The following is a 20,549-nucleotide window of genomic DNA, read 5'->3' as shown; positions in this document are numbered from 1 at the left end:
AGGCAAGAAAGACTTTCCTGTTTAGGTCTCTTGCAGAAGGTGAGTAAACCATTAAATCACATGCTGTTTTTATATCACAAGTACTTAGTAAATTCTTGTTTAAAAGTGTGAGCCTCTTTTCACCTGTTCTGTAGGAAATAAAAGAGAACGTATTCATTTAGTAATTATACGGAAGAGATCAGGGTGAATACTTGACTCATTACTGACCAATTGGTTTATCTGGAGAAACTGAACTGAAGAAATTGAAAGCTCAGAATTGAATTGCACAGCTCTACAATAAAGCTGCACACAGCTTTGATATCTGAGGTCTCTAGGGCGAATAGTTTTCAACTTTTAGGAGCCCATTCATCTTTTAATTTTCTGAGGCATTCCAATCTCTATTTTAAGTTCTCTCCATCTGCCATATTTACTTAAGCTAATTTTCACTGGTTTTATTTTGTTATCAGAAGTTTAAGCCAACTCTCCAGGTAGGAATATTTACAAATCAAGACGATCAGCTTTGGTTCTCTATTTAGACGCGTTCCTCAAATATTCCTCAGGCTTCAGAAACCTGATGGGAATAGTTGGTTTCCTGGCTAGGGAAATTTTCATTTGGAGTAGGTCTACCGATCAGATATATTTCTATTTTTGGATTAATAAATTGGCATTCTGGTTTGTTTTTGGTATTATTTTAAAATAATATCTTAAAATTAGCATAATTTGAAGTGAATGGATTCTGTTAGGCACGCTTGCCCAACGTGGTGGGTGCTTGAATACCTGAAAACTCCACAGGTCCTTTTCTATTCAGATTTGTTGCAAATTCTGCTGCCCTTACTAATCACAACCCCTTCTCCTTTGCCATCATTACTAAATTAGTTTCTTGGAGATTTGTCTTCAGATCCATCCCCAAGCACACGTGCTTTCCTGTATTTCCTTTTAGTATTTCATTTTATAAGCCTCAACCTTTTAAGGCCATCAATAGGCCACACCTGATAGTTTCTTGGCCACCCTTTGCAATTCTGTGCTGTTACTTGATACTATCAGCTTGTCAATCAATGCTTCCTTTCATGACCAATTCACCAAACTAATATTTCCAGGCCTCAGTGGTCCTTTATTGTACCTGCATTAGGGGCTTCCTGAAATTGAATACAAACTGGGTCCTGGGCTTTACTCCAGCCACACCTGTACATTCAGAACATACAGGCACATATGGGAAACAATTACTCTTATGGTTTCTGATGAATTTTTGGCCTACTTATTCCATCAGCAGGGTGAAGTCTGGGTGCTTTTGATTCCTTTTAGCATCTTCCCAGCTTGTCTTTTCATTCTTAGTTTGTAAACTTTGGAACTTTTTTCTGTTCATTATAATCACTAACACATAACGACACTCACCAACTGCTAAGTGTTTACAAAATGCTGCTAATCCCATTACTTCAAAGGAAAAACACTACCACTCAGGATTAAGCATGTATTTATTTTAGTTCAGTTAAAACATACATTGTTTCATTGAAACGGTGTAGCACTCCTTGCCAACAAACCACACTGGAATTGTTGGCCTCTAACAGTACAATGGGGATATTTACACTAATATACAATGTCAATGCACCCAGGTTCTCAAAGGTCTTTCATTATACTAGATCACATTTGATTTCATTACACTATCACATTTTGATAACTACTGCATTTTGAAAATTTAGGCTTTATTTAAAATTTAAATAAAGATCTGAACTTGCACCAAGTTTTCATGAAAAAAATTTGATGTCCAACCAGTTTATTGCAAATACAGTTTAAACAAGTATTTTAAATGTTTAGTATTTGTACACAACTTGAGTCTTTCTTTTATATTGAATTCTCTGTACAGGTACTTTGGGGACTTATACATAATGTGAATTCATCAAAATGCAGTTAAGAAACTTACAGGAATATATACATGTGAACCCAAGACCCAATACTGACATATTATATACAACCTATTTACAAATACATATGAACAGACAATGTATGTACATAGATTATCATAAATATTGAAAAATAGGTTAGCTTTAATGGATTAATGCTGTTCTATAAATAACATTGCAGTTATAACTGAAACATCCATGGAAGACAGTAATGCAAAATGAGGTGACAAGACAGTGGTTTTAATACTGAAGACTGCTCATTAATGGGAATTCACTGTTTAGGAACCTCAAGGCAGACAAGATAGCTCCAAGAAAACCATGCAATTGAATTTATCCTAGGAATTGATTTTGAACCTTAACCAATGAGAATTAGGGAGGAACCTCTCCAACATTGATCTGCTGTGAGAAGAGGATTCTTTTCTTCCATTCTTTCCGGGATGCCAAGGTACTTTCTTCTACATAGAAGGTGGTGAACGTAGAAAGCAACTCCGTACTTGGAACTCAAGCAGAAGTGCCAATTTTTGGTCTCAAATACAGGTGAGGTTCTGAATTCAAATGGAGTGCCCAAAGCCAATTAAGTGAAAGCAGTGCTGTGCAATTTGTCTTCTCACTGCCTTTCTATTTCTAGATGGTCCCTAATTATTTTATCTTTGTAGAAAACAAAAATGGACTTCACCCAACGTAGCACTACAAGACGTCTTCCAGTTCCGTGAGGGTCTTTAATCACAGACACATTGCCTATAAATTAGTCACATATAATACAAGAACATGTAACAAAAACCATGTCTGCCACATTTCTGGCTCTTGTGTAAAACTCAAAAAATGTTTAGTTCAAAAGAAAACTTTAGAGCCAGATAACCAATTGATGATTCCATTATTTGCTTCCCTCAACCACTTAATGGAATTATGTATGTTAGATTTTAGACATTATGCCTGATGAGCAAAGTACCACATTATTTAATAATATATTCACCATACACCGTATCGTACAATAAATGTGCTCTTAAAGCCAAGTTACAAAATAATGTTTTCACCTCTAACTGGAATTGAAATGGAAGGGTGAACATGCAGTTGGACCAAAACAACTACGTACAATTAGGTTGCACTGTTTTTCCTAGCTAATCATGTTTTGGATGTAAACAAGTAATTTTACATTATATAAGATTGAGATGACAATCCAGTGCAAACAAATTTTTAAAAAGCTTACTGCAAGAGAAACCCAGTGGCCTATATGAAGAGAACTTATATCATATCAAATATCGGTGTAACCTATGGATTAGACCTCTACTACAAGACAAAACATGAATACAACTAAGCCATACAAAGTCAAGTAAATCACACTTCCAGTAGATGAGCATTTTGAAAAGTTGTACTCTCTGGATAGAATAGTTCTGGCCTATTGCCATCAAGTGCCCATTTTTCACTGCTGGAAGCAATGTCAAAAAAGGGCTGGCCCAAAAAGAGACCCAGAGCTGTCAATACAACTCTGGAGACAGATGCAACTGAATAAACCCTGTTTTACCCAATTGCACTATTTGGTACCTCAAAATTAGCTATTTTATTTCCCATAGAAATATCTACATTATCTTCCATTCTAATAGGCTGAAGACTTAAAAATTTAAGTCTGAATGAACCACATTATTTGGGAGAGAAGAAAAATGATGAACAGGGTTCATCTGATTTGGTGTAGCAACAATCAATCAATCATCCTATATGTAAGGTGAAGTTTGAATGGAAAAAACAATGCTTCCTAATTCATGGTACAATTTTTCATAACATCATTTATGCTTAAAAATTATTTTGGGTAAAAAAGTATTTGGCTTATAATGCCTACAAAAAAGGCAAATCATTTCATAATACTAATATTAATTTTTAAATACCAATGAAATTATTTTACGGAATTCATTGACAACTGTTTCTGGACAAAGTTAAAAAAAAAGCAATTCCTTAAAAGTAAAATAGTGCTTCTGAGGTCTTTAAGTATTTTTGGTACAAAAAATAATAGTGTTTTCTCAATGGTTATTTTCAATACTTTGCTGTAAATAATTGTTTCTCACATCGAATGGTTCCATTAGGCACATTCAAGTAAAATCATAAAATATCCAAGTTAAACAATGACACAGCCAAACATGTGGCTTGATAAAAGTTAAAGAGTTCGTCCATTCTCTGGAATGGAATAAAATTGTCACTTCCCTTAACCCGAGACTCGTGGTTTTGTTGTTAATATCCATTCCTAACATACAGATAAGTTTCTTTAAAATAGAAAAAGAAAAAGTAAAGAAAAAAAGTTCACTTATTCTGCATTCAGAAGAACCAGCGAGGAATCTGCACTTAAAAAGGAAGTGAAAACTGAAAACATCAGGTGAAATTTCATAGTAGTTGAGTTGACTCAACACTGGCTTCAGATGGACTATTCGAGTTTAAGTGGTATCAATTAATGGCCACCTCCAGGAGCATTGTGTACCCAATCCAAAACAATCAAGACCATGCTTCCGATCATCACCACTATGCCACTGATCAGGAAAAACAGAGCCTGCAATGAGCAGAGAAAACTAATCAGCAAGCAACACATATGCTAAACATTCCTTACCTTTAATTTAGGTTCATGCTTACTAAAGTTACATCTGTATAATGTTCTATACTAGTTTTGCTTTGTTAAATATAAACTATTTTCTGTGATCAAGGGGTTATTTTTAGTATAAAATGACTATACTTATAAAGCTTCCTGAATTATACTTTTTCATTTTTTTGTCTCAAACAAAAAGGACATTTTACTGCTGAATAAAATACTTCAGATAGATGCAGCCTAAGTCAAAGACAGAAATCTTTCAAGAGATGAGTTAAGTCTACTCAATCTCACCATTGTCACTATCCAATTTTGAATAAAACAAGCTGACAGTTGTTGGTGCATAAACAATTCCAGACCAGAATGGTAATGGAAAATATTGAGAAGCAATTTTTTTCCCTAAACTGACCAGGATTCTAGTTCCAGAACCACAATACCTATCATGCTCTTAGTAGTCAGTTATCACTACATCTCAAGTATACAATGGTCAACACTTTGGCCCTACTGAGCTTTGCTTTAAAGACAGTTTCATTCAACTAAACACCTCAGCCTTTTCTCTTTATATACTCAATGTCCCTTTAAGCACCTATTACACAACAATCACGAATGGGTGCTAAAAATCGGGTGTCTTTACGCTATTCTTTATTCCTATCTCTAAAATATCTACTCTCTTCTAATCAAATTGAGTATCTGTGAGATGGCAAATTATCTTTTTACTCCCCTCCCCAAACTTCTGTCAAGTTGTATTATTTACTGAAATGCTTACTAGAAATAACTATGATGGCTGAGAAAGTAAAGCTAAAATCAACTGGGGGAATCTCTGATGTTAAAAAAAGTTGTTAGTTTTTACAGCTATCATCTTTCACTCACCCCAATCTTTTGTACAGACTTCATAGATTCTTTCTTCACCAACTTGATATAGAAGGCAGATGGAAGAATAAAAATCAACATAGCAGCTGCAGACGCACCTGTAAAAGAATATTTACCATTTCTTTAGAATTCAATGAGTCATATTTTTTAAGTCTTAACATCCCTTCAGGGATGTTAAATTCAAATTCCATTTGAATCAACTTTGATACTTTAAAATACTTACCAATAAAACCAAAGATATCCCTAATAGTTGGGACAAAGATAACAAGCAAATTGGTAAATGCCAAGATAGACACTGTAATAAGGCTATGACGCCACCAACTGAAATCTTTTGTTGCACATAACAAGTGTGTTACAGAACTCCGGATCTGAAAAAAAAAAATAAATCCAGCTTTAATTAATGCAAAAATAAAAAAATCCCAAGTAATAGTGAATATATCTGAACATCTTACAAATGTTCCTGTCTAAAAATACATGCCTACTCAAAAGGCAATTGATTACTTACTGGGAAAATAACTACTGGTACAGTCAGGGTGACGGCCACCAGCACAGCCAAACGAACAATGAGAAGAAGAATATCAGTTCCCATAACAGTAGAATAGGTATGAAGCAATTCTGACTCCACATGTTCTGTGGGGAAAGATCAAAAAAGCTTTTAGTGTGCTGTTTTCTCTGAAGATCAAGTAGAAAACCTAACTTATGGTGAAATCTGTACTAAAATTATTAGCTACTCACAAAACGAATAAGAGGCTAATAAGATTAATTTGGAATTATGGCTAATGCAATTAAAATAACATTGAAGGAGAGTTTTTCTAAATACCAAGTAGAGATTTAGCCACATGACCTGCATTAAAAACAACAGGAGCTAAATAGCTAAATCCCATGGTTTGGCTTAGTTTGTCTGTTATACAGTTTAAAGGTGACGGGAGAAGAAGCAGACAGCAGATAAGAATATCATAAAAACCTGCCATAAAAATGACTAATGTTGTTCAAACCTGGATTCTAAAAATTACTGTAATACACTATAGGAAATTCTAAACTCTAAATTCAACTTTCATCTCAACTATGAAAGATTACAAACCAGTCTGAACTTTTTAGGTGATAAAACTACACACAGAAAAATATCAGCTTAGTACAATAAATTAGTCTTTTCCCCTCAAGTTAGGCATTATTTACCATAAAATGTCAGGTATCCAAAGAGGGCAGCAAGCAGATACATAAGAAACATAGCAAAAAATGAAATCTTGGACACATTCATCATTCTTCTCCGGCTGCGGCTATGTAAATTTAAAAGAAAATGCAAACGTGTATTTTAGCAACAGTTACAAACCATTGTTTAATATTTTCACAGTAAATTTATATAAAAGCAAAGGACTCACCCTTTCAGCTCCTCATAGATGGGAAGAACAGCAGGATGACAGACAAATGAAAATGTCAGAATTGGCACAGCATATACAGTCTGAAAAACATGTAAAAGCTTATTTAATATCCTGATGTGAGACTGCCTATCCAGTGTGAACAATATCCTAACTTCTAAATCTCCCCATTATTTAGCACCACACGATTATTTCATTTCTTAATCTATTAAGAAATAAACCCATATTTTCTTCACAACTCAGTAGCTAATTGAATGCTTTCTAAGAAGGACTAATTTCCCACCCTTCTTTTACTTTAGGAATTAAGTTACCTGTGAGTTGAAGATAAAATAATGTGGTCTGCAAGAGTCAACTTCAGTCATGTTAAACATCAAATTAGGTATGAAAGTTGTTGGCTCTGTTAGGGTGCTGTTTACTGTTTCATTAATTATCAAAGCAGCTTCCATAGGACAAGGAATCTGAAATTTCTTGCAAATCACCTGAAAATATATTATTTTGCCTTTGTTAAGCTGAACAATGAGACAGAGGTTATAACCAATATTCTCTGAAGAAAAACCATACCTACCACAATCAGAAAGAACACCATACACAATAAGGAAAGGCCACTGGTATATCCCAAATATCCTGTAAGAGATAAGAAAAAAACCTAAAAACCTAGTTTAATAAAATAGGGCTCTGCAGGGCAAATGTAAGTCAATTCTTATGGGAAGACTTGAGACACTAAAAAGTGTAGTGGATAACAGTATTAAATTTCTAATTCTAATATACTATGACATATACTTGTTATAATAAAAATCATTAAACAATTATTGTGCATTACTGTTATAAGGGACAAGACATCAGTTATGTCAATGAAATATTCTGACTCTTTGGGAGCCATCCTACTAAGATTTTAAATAACTATAGGTCATGCATGCTACAATTAATATAGGGGTTCAGGGCCTTTCAGCTTTCATAAATTCTAGCAAAGAAAACCATTTCAATTTTCTTTAGAAACAGATTTGCTCACCTAAATTTCTTAGCAGTGACAAAGGAAGAATGAGCACCAATGACACCAGCAGAACCAAATAGTCACCATTCAGATACCACAATCTGAATTAAAAAAAAGAGAAGCAAGGTCAAAACCAGCTACAGAATGTACACATCTTGTCAGAGGACTCTACAGAAATACCTTAAAAATAAACACAGGAAAAAAAAGTTTTGGAAAAAGTATCCCTTATTAAAGACAGAAATAACTTTTTAACTTTGTATGCTAGATGAATATTCACTCAGGTTAGAAATAGGGTATAAAACAGTCTAACTTTTGTCCCTCTATTTGCTCTAGGAAGGCTGCCAGTTGATTCATAACATAAAATGCTTCTTGAAGGCTTGATACTAACATACGGAACACAAAGCTGCTTTGTGAAGCCAGTAAGCTAATCTTTAAGCACTTTTAGAAAAATTGTACACCAACTTTGTTATAGCTTTAGCCTGTAATTTCTAATGCTGGAAACAAGTACATTTTACAACAAGCTGTATTTTTTTTTTTAAAGACATTTGTTAGCAAATACACTTATTCAACATTTCAACAAGTTTTTATACTTAGATTAAAATGCACAGGCAAAACCAAAAGCCAAGCCAAAACCTAAAACAAGAGGGGGTGGGGGAGGCCCAAATCTAATTCTCCAAACCAGTACTTGTTCCTGATTATCAATGTGTTGTTAACACCTTGACCCACCTTGACTCCCAAAGTAGTCAAAAGATCCTTTCTGAACTTACAGGACACAAAAAAGTTTTACGTATATCCCCTAAGACTTCTACAATTATGTTTTTTCCTTTTTAGTTAATTAAGAACTATACCTTTCTTTAAATCGCTATTTTCAAAGCTCTTAACTGCTTATAAATTCCGTTCTTCTCACTTTGGCAACAAGGACCCCACAGACAACTAATATTTAAAGATCAGTTTATCATATTACATTTCTAAAGCCACACCAAAGATAACCATACCTCTCTATTTTGAGGTAATATGCTGCCTGTAAGTTGGGAAGTAAATGAGCCTTTCTGTGTTTACTTCAGGTAAAAACCTGCTAGTTCACTGGGATGAATAACCTTGTAAGAAGAAAAAGGTTCCTACTATGTGGTCATATATTTTTTGATATCCTGCTTTAAGCAGTAAGGTTTAAGACTGACTTTTAATGTAACTCAAAGCTGGGGTCCATATTATATAATAACTTCTCAAATGTGAATATAAAGAGAAACTTCTAGAAAACCTGTTTTTACACACAGATTAGATATAGGTATCCAGAATTACAAAACTAGCTACTATCTTTGGCCTTTCATTTTCAAAAGTTCAAATCAGTTTATAGGGGGCTTCTTGATCAGTTTCATCAGGAGCATTTTATGGCTAATTTACTAATAATCATTTTATATCCAACTTGGGTCAAATGTATCTAACCATTTTAGAATGTAATTGTTTAGCCATTTTAGACTATAATTGTTTCTTAGGAGTAACCTTACTTAGCACCTACCCAGTTGTATCTTCAATGTTCATTAATGCCTGGATCACCAAAGGTAACTCATATTTCACTATGAAGAGGTAGCTTGACATAGCTGGAGGAAAACAAAATTATACCATTACAAGTGCAAAATGTGGCATGTGACACGAAAACTCATGTGTCACCATTGTGCTACACAATGAGCTAAACGTCTATCCATATCACCTTTTAAAACTTACCTCCAATGTTCTGCATTGTAATTGACCCAGAGGCTGCAAGCTTTCCAACCAGTCCAAATGCCTTATGTCCCAACTGTTCATATAACAAAGACCCTACAATTTGAATAAAACAGGATGGATCATGAGCAAGCCCCTTTTAAAAAGAAAATCATGATAGGTATAAATTATTTTAGGGGAAAAAAAAAAAAATCAAGGGATGTTTCCTTCCTTACCTCCTTCATTGGCAGTCTTCAAAAGGAGATGAACAGAATATAGGGAAAATATTGACACAAATATCAAAAGAATTCTGTTGAAAGAAGGAGAAGGTACAAGGTTATAAACAAGCAGGGCTATCTTAAAGATAATGCTTTTCGGTTTTTTAAATACGGAGCATATCTTGTTTGTGCCAATATGTTCCCAAGAATTGGCGTCCCCTTTTCTGCTAACCGGAATGTCAATTTCACCTCTTGACAGACAATAAAAATTCATAACAAGATGTTTCAGATGCTAGTTCCATAGTAACTATGGTTAAGAGCAAGGATGTACACCCTGTACCAACTGCAGCAGGAGATGCTGGAAAAACTTCCCAGTGGAGCATTCTGATTTTGGCACTATAAAAATTAGATGTCTGCCATGTCTGTGTCTTAATGGTTCCCTTTTTCTATAAAATGTCAGTAAAATTTATCATTAAGCCCCACCTATGAGTTTGTTTTTTTTTTTTTTTTTTGGTGAAATCCAATTGAGACAGGTTCAGGAAAGGTCTTGAGACCACATGGACTGTGTAGATAAGGAGAGGAATGGGAAAGGGGAAATGAAACTAACATTTTAAGTGTCAGGCACTACAAACTTTACTAACAACTGGGCATGAATCAGAGAACTAATGACCATGAAGATATAATAAACTGTACCTCAAGGTGAGGAATACAAGCTATGCCTATGCTAGAACAAGCAGGCCATCAAGTTTGACAGTCTAAACTATCCTTTCCCTTAAACTTTTCACTTTGATGAGGGGGAAAAAAAAAAATAGAATACAAGTTTTCTCTCATCCCAGCTACACTTTCCTTTCACCCAAGCCGGATAGGATTTTTATTTTTAAGAAACAAATGAACAACAATAACAACAACGAAAATCAAGGAAACTCATAGAAAACCCTGCAAAGACAATGGTCATGTGAATTTTGTTCTGTATGGGCAAACTGCACACAGTATGATGTAGATGTAAGGTGCTGGCAAAGAAATTGATGTCTAGGAATTAAATGTAGGAAATGGCAATTCTAACACCAGAAATTTAAGGTGACACTACTAGCTTCACTTCTAACTGGAGAAAAGATGTTGGTTTAGTTAAAAACAAAACAAAGTAACAATGAAAGATAAAAGGACTTCATCTCCTTAGAGGCCACATTCAACTTCAAGACTGATTCCAGTTAAAAAGGTCAGCTATAGAGTTAAGTGAACCATCTTGTGGCTTTTGGCCCACTTACCTCTATACCACTGAATATGATGGAAATACTGGCAAGTAATAACTCAAACAATCTTGATATAATTTAGCCACTTATTATAAAGGTTAATCAAACATGTAAACTTCTATTGAAATAGGAGCAATCCAAAAGTGCAAGGGTAACATCAGACTTTTCCTTTCACTTCGGAAAGAGTTGCCATTTTATCTCATTTAATTTTTTTGCACTATAACCAACGTCAGTAGCATTTTAAAATTGCTTCCAGTTTAATACTAAGAGCTAGGAAGGGTTTCAGATATTTAACTATTCAAATTTCCCACTAAAAACTTTGAAATTATAGGATCCCGTCTATGTAAATTCCTGGTCCTTCACCTTAGCAGGAGATCTTTAATGTCTCGTTCTAATAAAGCATGTCCTATGAATCCTAGCTTCTGGTTCCCCAAACCAGTTTAACCACACTATGGAGTTTCACAAAGCAGAGCTTTGCAAAAGTCTGCTTTTCTTTTCACGAATATTCCATCATGCTGGGGAAAATAAGAGCTTGAGTGTAAGGTACCAGTTAGTTAACTAAAACGTATTTGTCACAAAGGAATGTTTGTTATGTATGTATGTATGGTTACCTCACCTAATACAATGAAAATATTAAGTAGTGGGCTCCTCCATAGCAACTGCTTTAGCTAGGAGTCAACAGATACTTTATGGTTATGAACCAAACATTGAAAAATACATGCTCAAACCTGCATGTACATTAGTCAGGTATTTTCCTGGAAATACAGTTGATATTTTTCTACCATATTTCCAGGGTAAAGATGCCTAAATAATGGTCTTCTCTAAAGTTTTCTTACCTCCAAAATTCTATCCAGGGATTTATGGTGAAAAGCATAAGACTGACCAATTCTAACTGGGTAATTAGGGAGGAAAACTATTTAAAAACAGGTATATGTATTCATTTTTGCCACAGCATGCAATGGTAAAGATCTGGAAAAACAAACATTGAAAAAAGGAGAAAAAAACCCCTCCACACATATGAATCGCTTTTCAGCAACCAGAAGATTATGACTCACTTATCCTAAAACAAACATGCTGCAGGCCAGGTAAATATCACCACACCTTACATGTTTAGAATTTTCTTTTTCCTTATGCATTTAAGGGGCCCCAAGTCCTTGGGGAGACCTTGTCCATTTTTCAAGCTGATATGGAGAAGTCAAATATTTTTGACTTCTCCTTTTACCAGAACAGAAATTGCGTCCACTCTGGATTTATCAATTCTTTTTTATTATCCAGTATATGCTAAACTTTATGCTAAATTTGTCAGTTCAAGAGGGGTGCCCTATTTTTTCTACCTAAAAGGCTTTCTTGGTTTTGTGCAATATGTAGAATAATAAAGATTTTATATACTTTTAACTTGAAAAAACTAATTTTTAAGTCAATTATTTAAACTGTAAATTTGATTTCTGGAGCCAAAACATGTCTTATTATCGTATTAACTGCCCTGTATGGCAGATTCACTACTTACACATACTTACATAAAAAGAGCAATTCCAGTATTAGCCATGGCATAAGAAAGCCCAAGGATTCCACTGCCCACAATCGCATTGCTCAGATTAAATACTGACATTCCAAAGGAAGTAGTACCTGGATGCTACATAAAGGGAAAACGATAACCAAACATATAACAATAATTAAATGGAGAAAACCAGGTTTGGGCAAGTTAGATTTGAAATCTAAAACTATTCTTTTACTCCATTAAGCCACAGATAAATTATTTTTTAACTTACAAAGTCTGTTTCATACTTCTTCTTCCCCAGATTTGATTCAAGTAAAAAGTTCTGGTTTTCAGGATCTACATCTGCGTAATGACTGCAAAAAAAAAATATGCATACATAAATGTAAGACATATAAATTATACACCAGTCTGCTTTAATATAAAGTAGTTCCCGTCCTTTTGCCAGAACGCCTTAATACATAAACATTAATAGGGAGACAACACAAGATAGGACTTTCACAGGATACTGTCATTGCAATAAGGCAACTGGGTAACTCATATGAGTTTCTGCACTCTCCAAATGCTACAGTAAATTAAAGCAACAAAAGCAGAGTCCGAGGTAACTCCCAGACCTGTACAGGTTTTTGTTTTTGTTTTTTTAAAGTGCACAACTTCTCCCACCTTTTCAGAGCAGCTTGCTTGGTGGGATAGGAGTAGTTGAAATCGCTGTTGGAACTGTAGCTGCTGCTGTCTTCATCCGGGGAAATATTGAACCTTCCCATCTCGGCTTTCTTCATGGTGAGCATCAGGAGGAATCTGGTGCGCAGAGCAGCTCTGGGTTCCTTTTGTCCTTGGCGGTGCACCGGCCCCGCAAGGCTGCCTGAGAAGGTAAAGGCGGCGCGTCAACACTGCAGCGCCCGCCCGCCACCCGATCACGTGACGCCGCCAGGCGGTGCAGCGCGGCTGATTCATCCCAGTCCAGGCGAGTGGAAAAGTACCAGCCGAGCGCGAGGGGCGGGGGCGCGCCGAGGGGCGGAAAAGTACAGACGGCAGAGCCGCCGAGAACAAAGATGATCCCACTACAGCACTGCACCCGCAGAGGCCCCTTCGCTAGCAGATTTTAGTATTTCACCTTCTCCACTGTCACGAGTCTAAGCCGGGGCGAGGGTGGCGAGGGGGTCTGTTTGCCTTCCTCCAGCCGCCCCAGTTTGCACAGGCATACGAGACACTCATTCCGCCCAGGCACTGCCTAACGTGCAGCCAACCCAGGCGCACGGCTCCTTTTTCAGCATGTGGAACAACAATACCACGTAATCCGTCCCTTACAGACCCGAGACCCCCAGAGAGGGTAATGTTTCTGTGGCAGCTAGCAAGCTTCCCAAAGGCAAGCGTTCAGGGCTGACACTGATTCTCCTCTCACAAAAAGGGGCGAAGGCCCAGCCCCGGACGCGCGGAGGGTTTGTTTACACGCGCACACCGTGCCCTCAAGCACACCCGTTCACAGGCATTCGGCCCGCCGGCGCTTCGCCCGGCCCTGCCCCTCCTATGCCCGGAAAGGAACTGATGCAATATCGATCCTCGATTGTCAAACCTTCCCGGTCCTGCTTCCCCAACCTTGGCTCCTGATATAATAAAAGCCCGAGCCTACTTCCGCCAGCCCTGGATTCTTGGACCCCTGGACTCAATTATTTTTATGACTGCAAATCAGTCACAAGACTTGCCGCAGCGGAGCCGCGGGCCCGGAGGGCTCCCATCCCCCTAACGGGAAGATGCGGCTCCGCGCCGGGCAGGCACGCGGCCCTGGCCTCTCGCCCCTTCCTTGACTGCCCTGAGGTTAGCGACTCTCGGGCGGCAGACCCAGCCGAGTGAAGAAGCCCGCTCTAGCCCAGAGGGAACTGCCCCCGCGCCGCCTTCCCGCCCCGACCCCTCCCGGGCGCCCCTCCCCCACCCCGCTCGGGGCCCCGCGCCCTTTAGCACAGACGCTCCCCGCGCGCTGTACCTCGGTGGTCTCCGCTCCTGGGTCCGCAAACCTCACGCAAACGTCTTCGGCGGGTTTGTCTCAGTCAAACAAAAATCGTAAAAAAAATAAAAGAAAACCAGGAAATAAAAAAAAATACCCCCAAACCCGATAACAGGCAGGAAAAAAGAATTTTAATTTAAAAAGGAAATGGCAAATTGCCGCCCCAATCCTCCGGCGTCCGCCGTGTCTAGGGAAAGGCGCGAGTGTGCGGGATCGCGTGGTCGGCTGCGGACGTCGGTGCGGGCAAAGGCACTCGGGGCGGCGGCGTGGCAAGGCTCTAGAGCAACCCTGCGAGCCGCGGGTTATAGCGGAACCCGTGGACACGTCAGTGGGCGGGGCGCAGCCGCTGGGGTGCCTGCCTTTGTATATCAACACCACCTGGGCTCCGCCCCCGGCCCGCCCAGCTCCGAGACTCCACCCTCGCCCCCCGTGCCCGCGCGCTTCCCCCAGCGGCCGCCAGGAGCCCGCGGCGCCCCAGACCCTAGTGCAAAAAGCGACTCTTAGCTTCCTGGACAGTCAGGAAAGGTCCCCCGCGTGCTTCTCTGCGCTTGTTCTTTTCAGCCCTAATCCCGGGTCTTTGAGGAGCCTTCTTTTCAAATTCCCTACCGTCCCAGTCACCACCAGTCTTAGCTTTTGGGAGAACACAACCGGCCCATCAAACCCTTTCTTGCCAGTGAATTTTGAGACTTATTTTGGGATTTTCGCTCACAAATTTCGCTCGCAAACTTGGTCCAACACAGCAAGGTTGCCTTCATGGTGGATTTCTGTTCTCGTTCTTTCTTTTCCACCTAGATCAGGTTTCACTTTTACAAACTATCCTGGTTAGGTCGGTTGGCAGCATCGTTTTGGGATATACCTTTTGTACGGACATGGAAAATCCTGCTAGGGAAAAGTTACATTTTGACCAGCAAGCCAGAGGGGCCTCTGTTGGGGGGGCCTCAGCTCATCTGAGGACGTTTAGGAATCCCCAGTTTTCCCTTGGCTGAACATTTCATTATTTCACCACCCCATCCGCAATTTGAGAGCTCTTCTCTCCCTCCTCCCCTTTACAAAGGCGCTGCCTGTGTTGGAATGCTGGTCTGAGAAGCTTTCTCCCTAGCCTTGTCCTTTCCTTCAGTGGTGATGTGGTCTTGCTGAGCCGGGCAACTAAGGGGCCCCTTCGCTGTGGAATACTTGGTGCTGCCGGAAAGGCAAGAGTCCTTCCCTTGCTGCAAACAAAGACCCCTCAGGAGAGAGAAATGTTAGTTGAATAAAGGAATAAACAAACGAGTTTGACCTACTGCTCCCTTCCTTTTGGAGACGTGGGAGAGATTGGGCAGGGCATAGAGGAAAGGGTTGGGTGTGATCACAATTTTTGCTTTCAATGTTTTCCTGAGGAAATTTGTACAGCTGCCTATTTCCGCTGCACGTGAGACTTCGGGTGCCTTCAGCCTGCACCAGTGTCGATGATTGATAGGGGAGGACCTGATTTCCCCTTTAAACTCCTGTATTCCCCACCCCAAACCTTCTATTCTGGTCAGACCAGTCGGACTTAAACAATAGTCTTTTTTTGCATAGTGCCCAACCTCCCCTCACCCCTCTCAAATGCCACCATCAGTCAAGGCTTAGTCATTGAGCCCTAGCAAAGCCTCGATCTGCCTGCCTTAAGCCCTTCCTTCACAGACCTCTTTTCGCAGGTACTGTTTTCTAAACCAAGCGGTGCAGGACTTTTTTTTTTTTTTTTTAATTAAACCTGTTTTCTGTCTTGCACAGTACTCAAAATTGTCCATATTTGTTAACAGTCCTTTCCCCAAGGAGATTGTGAGCTCCACTGCAGGTTTGGAGTTTGGCATAAGATCAGGGCTGAAAAATCTTGATTATCTTCCTTCTATATACATTCCCTAGTAAAGTCAATCAACTCCTTTTGTCAGAAGAACAATCTGATGGTGGATTAAAGAGAGTCCTAGGAAATGCCTTTATATCTGATTTCAAATGATAAAAAATCAAAAGGTCTCAAAACACTTTTTCATTCCAGGTAAAGCTCAGGTCATTCCTCTGCCTAGTCTGAGGTGTTAAGGAAATCCTCAGGGTTAATGGTTATGGTTGGTGATTTGTGGCCACAATCAGAACTCTTGTCCTTTGGATGTTCTAATGTTTGATGGTTCCTATTACAATATATATTTAAGATAAGTGCAATACTTGTGTAAAATGCAGAACAAATTGTGTGTGCTGGGGTGTGTTGTTGGGAGTGTGTAATTTTGATTTGATGGCTGTATAGTCAGGCTCTGAATAGCAAATAAAAAACAAAAACAAAAAGGTGCTTTTCAATTACTAATTTAATTCATTTTCTCAAGAGTCAATCCGAGGAACATATGCTAACACAAGGCCTGAAGTGCTTTGAGATTTTGTTGTTATGCTTTGATTAGAATGCATAGGACACTGTTCTAGTTCAATTACTGGGAAAACTATATTCCGAAATACCTAATGTTCAGAACATTACCATATTGTTTGATTTCTAAGCTAATGTTCTAGAACAGCAGTATTTTTCAAGTTGTTCCAAAATGTAACCAAGTGGTGGAAAGTGAAGAATTCAGTGAATTATTACCAGTTTATTTTCTTCTTTAATGAAATAGGATAGGGAAAAAAATCAGTGTGCCATACATAATAGCACTATATTCTATTAAACTTCTATTTTGCTTATGTACAAATGTGTATATATATTCTTCTAATTTGTGATGTAAAATGTATTTCTTGCTGTGGGTTTGGGACAAGAGAGTTTTGAAAGCTACTGAAAGTGTATCTTATAGCCTATTCTAAGACAGACAACCAGTCGCAAATATTAGTCGGCCATTCTGGATTTTCATGAGTGCATTGTCAAGATAGGTTGTTAGAAGTTTTTAGTGAGGGCAGATAGCTATCTTCTATATAATTATTTGATCATCATTACCTGATAAAATAGAGAGCTTTTTTTGGGGGGGGCACTATAATTAGTTAATCCTTCCAACTTGTTAAACAGCTGGCTTTTAGGATGACACTCAGATTTCTATTTATCCAACACTTCAGTTTGACTAAAATGGCTTAAATGTTAAATGTACTTTCCAATTGAATGGTTTCCCTCTCTGGTTCATTTCCATGGCTTTCTTTGATCTAGTTCCACCTGTAATTCCAACCTTATCTTCCCTTATTCCTGTGTAGGCAGCTTCTAAGATAACCCCTGTGAATCCCACCTATTCATATCTTTTTTTATAATCCCCTCTCTTGAATATGGGTTGGCCTTCCATTTGGCAGAAATGATGGCATGTCACTCTAAGACTAGGTCACAAAAAGACGGTGTCTTCCATCTTGTTGTCTCTTGTCCTCTCTTTCTTGCTCTCTCCTGCATCTGCTTTGAGAGCAACTGGCTACTATCTTGTGAATTGTCCTATAAGAGGCCCACGTGGCAAGGAGCTGATGTCTCTGGCAACAATTAGGGAGGCCTGCCAATTGTCACATGAGGAAGCTTTAAAGAAGATCCTGCCCAGTTGAACCTTTAGATGACTGAAGTCCCAAGTAGTACCTTTAACAGGGACGGGGGTAAGCTCCACCTGGATTCCACATGATGATAAATGTGTATTTTATTTTGTTCTTTTGGTACTAGGGATTGAACCCAAGGGATTTTAACCACTGAGCCACATTCCTACCATTTTTAATTTTGAGACAGGGTCTTGCTAAATTGCTTAGGGTCTCACTAAATTGTTGAAGCTGGCCTCAAATTTGCAATCCTTATGCCTCAGCCTCCGGAGTTGTTGGGATTACAGCAGTGTACCACCGTGCTCAGTTGTTTATTGTTTTAAGTTACTAAGTTTTGTCACAGTTTATTATTTATCAATACATTATTAACTTTTTCCCTTTGTATACTCAATATTTTTGCCAAAATATATTGTTCAGTGTTCTCAATGCAAACCATTTTTCATTTTAATCATTCCAACTGCTTGAAATATTCTTTATGCCTCCATTTCCCCACAGTTCCTTTATATCTAAATTCTCTTTCCTTTGAGACCAAACTTAAATTCCACTCCTTTTATTAACTTTTAAATTGATGAGCCCATTTGAAATTGATCCCATTCTTCTTCTTTCAACTTAAGGCTTTACAAATATCTTTTTTTATGACACACCTTTTTGTGTTTTTTATGCACTGAAGTTTTATTAGTATCTTTGTTTGTATTAGTAGAGTCTGGCACACCCAGCTAGGTCACTTGTAAAAAGAAGGTCCTTTTTGGTATATAGATGAATTAAATATGCTTTTTTTTTCTTTTTAGTACCCATCACTACCTGAAGTCATTAAAATTTATTTATTTATTTACTTGTTTATTATTTATATCTTCACTAGAATGTAAGCCCAGAAGAGCAGGGATTCAATCTGTTTTGATCACAGTCAGGCACTGCAGATAACAGATTTTTTTCTGATGAATAAATGAGAGAGTAAATGTTTTTGAGTTTCTCTAGAATCAAGAGAAACCTATTATCAAATACACCTGAAAGGCACCTATCTTATTTTTTACTGGCCAAATAGAACCCTTGATTTCTCTATCAAAACTGTTTCTTTTCTAATCTTTCTAATGTGGAAGAATAAGACCATGATTCATAAGGGAGCTCAGGTCCAAACCATGGAGTCATCTTGAATTATCATCCTGAATCCTACTTTCTTTCAAATATCAGATCCATCAGCAAGTCTCAGGGCTCCTTCTCTAGGTATATGCAGAATCCTTCCTCTTCTTACCAGTTGCATTGCTCTGGTCCTAGTCTCAGTGACCATCCCTTCTCTTTGGGATCATAGCCGACTCACTTTTGTGGGTTTCCATTCTCTACCGAGTGGTAGAGTTAGAAAGATCTTCTCACAACATAAATTTGTTGTATAAAGGGATAGATCATTTCTCTTACTTAAAACCTTCCAGTGAGTTCTAATTGCAATCAAAATAAGATCTATGTTCCTCACTCAGCGGGGCCTTACCTGGTTATGCCCTTGAATGCATCCTCAACCTCATCTCCTACCAGTCCTTTTCCCTTTTCACTATGTATAAGTCACATTGATTTTCTCTCTCTCCCTAAAATACACTAAGTTATTTCCTTTCGGAGCTTTGCATTTGTTGTTCCTTCTACCTACTTTCTCATTATTTAAATCTCAGCTTCAATGTCACTGCCTCAAAAAAATCTTCCTTGACTATTCTGGCAAAAGTTAACACTTGTACTCAAACTCTAGTTCCCCACTGTCCGATTTAATTTTTATTGCATGACTACATGAAATCAAAACATATTGTTTAATTGTTTATGATCTTTTCTTTCTGCATCTTTCCTCCAAAATCCCTTTCTACAATTAACTCTGAGGAAAAGACTCTTGTTTTGCTTATCATTGAATCTTCAGTGCCTAGAACATGCCTGATACATAGGACAGTGACAACTTGTTTGTTGAATTAACATATTTAACTTTCTTTCTTAGTGCCTAGAAAATAAACTGAAAAAATGTCCATTGCAAAGGTTTGATGGTGGAACAGTTTTTTTTTTCCTCCTCTCAAACTCAGTCCTCTGTAAGCCATAGCATAAGAAAGAATACCAAGATTTGCTTTCTAATGACTTTGTTCCACCTAATCAAATGACCCTTTGCTATGCAAACAGCCAGATTCTCCTGTTCCAAGAAGGTGTCATTCAAAATTCAAGCTTGAACACTGGCATTATAGAGAAATAATAAAATTACTTTTCCTCCTGTTTCCTCCATACCATACACTTCTCCTTATTCTCATGAGTTCCATACCTTCTTTTTAATTTAATTTTAAAATTAACAAATAAAAATGTGTGATATTTTGAAATACGTACACTGCGTACACGTTGTGAAATAGCTTAGTTGACCTAACATATGCATTACTTTACATACTTATTTTTGTGATAAGAATACTTAAAATCTATTCTCTTTGAATTTTCAAAACACAATATGTTGTTATAAATTATAGTCCCCATGATGTACATACACTATATCTTGAACTTATTCCTTCCATCTGACTGAATTTTATATTCTTTAACTATCATTTCCTCAACCCATGCTTTCCCAGGCTCTGGTACCCACAAATCCATTCTCTACTTCTATGAATTTAAATCATTTCAGATTCCACAGAGAAGTGGTTTGACAAGGGCTGGGGCTGGGAGATCTGCTTCCAGGGTCATTTACTTACATGCTGGCAAGTTGGTGCTGGCCA

General features: G+C 38.0%; 1 protein-coding gene across 2 annotated transcripts; it reads right to left on the bottom strand.

Annotated features, from left to right (window-relative positions):
* Window positions 1–1,433: 1,433 nt before the first annotated feature.
* Slc38a2 (solute carrier family 38 member 2) lies at window positions 1,434–14,689 on the bottom strand. Of its 2 annotated transcripts, XM_005324857.3 has the most exons (16): window positions 14,323–14,689; window positions 13,005–13,203; window positions 12,616–12,697; window positions 12,364–12,479; window positions 9,615–9,688; window positions 9,403–9,495; window positions 9,197–9,278; window positions 7,699–7,781; window positions 7,255–7,313; window positions 7,001–7,168; window positions 6,693–6,772; window positions 6,490–6,590; window positions 5,819–5,943; window positions 5,537–5,681; window positions 5,314–5,411; window positions 1,434–4,410 (listed from the first exon to the last, which is right to left on the bottom strand). In XM_005324857.3, the coding sequence occupies exons 2-16, from the start codon at window positions 13,127–13,129 to the stop codon at window positions 4,312–4,314; spliced, it is 1,530 nt and encodes a 509-aa protein (XP_005324914.2). In that variant the 5' UTR covers window positions 13,130–13,203; window positions 14,323–14,689; the 3' UTR covers window positions 1,434–4,311. The 2 variants fall into 2 exon arrangements, with proteins under 2 accessions (XP_005324914.2, XP_040136710.2); XM_040280776.2 differs by lacking the exon at window positions 12,364–12,479.
* Window positions 14,690–20,549: the final 5,860 nt, after the last annotated feature.

This window comes from Ictidomys tridecemlineatus, chromosome 6 (genome assembly GCF_052094955.1).
Source record: "Ictidomys tridecemlineatus isolate mIctTri1 chromosome 6, mIctTri1.hap1, whole genome shotgun sequence".
Taxonomy (NCBI): Eukaryota; Metazoa; Chordata; class Mammalia; order Rodentia; family Sciuridae; genus Ictidomys; species Ictidomys tridecemlineatus.
This window is presented reverse-complemented; position numbering and strand designations above follow the sequence as displayed.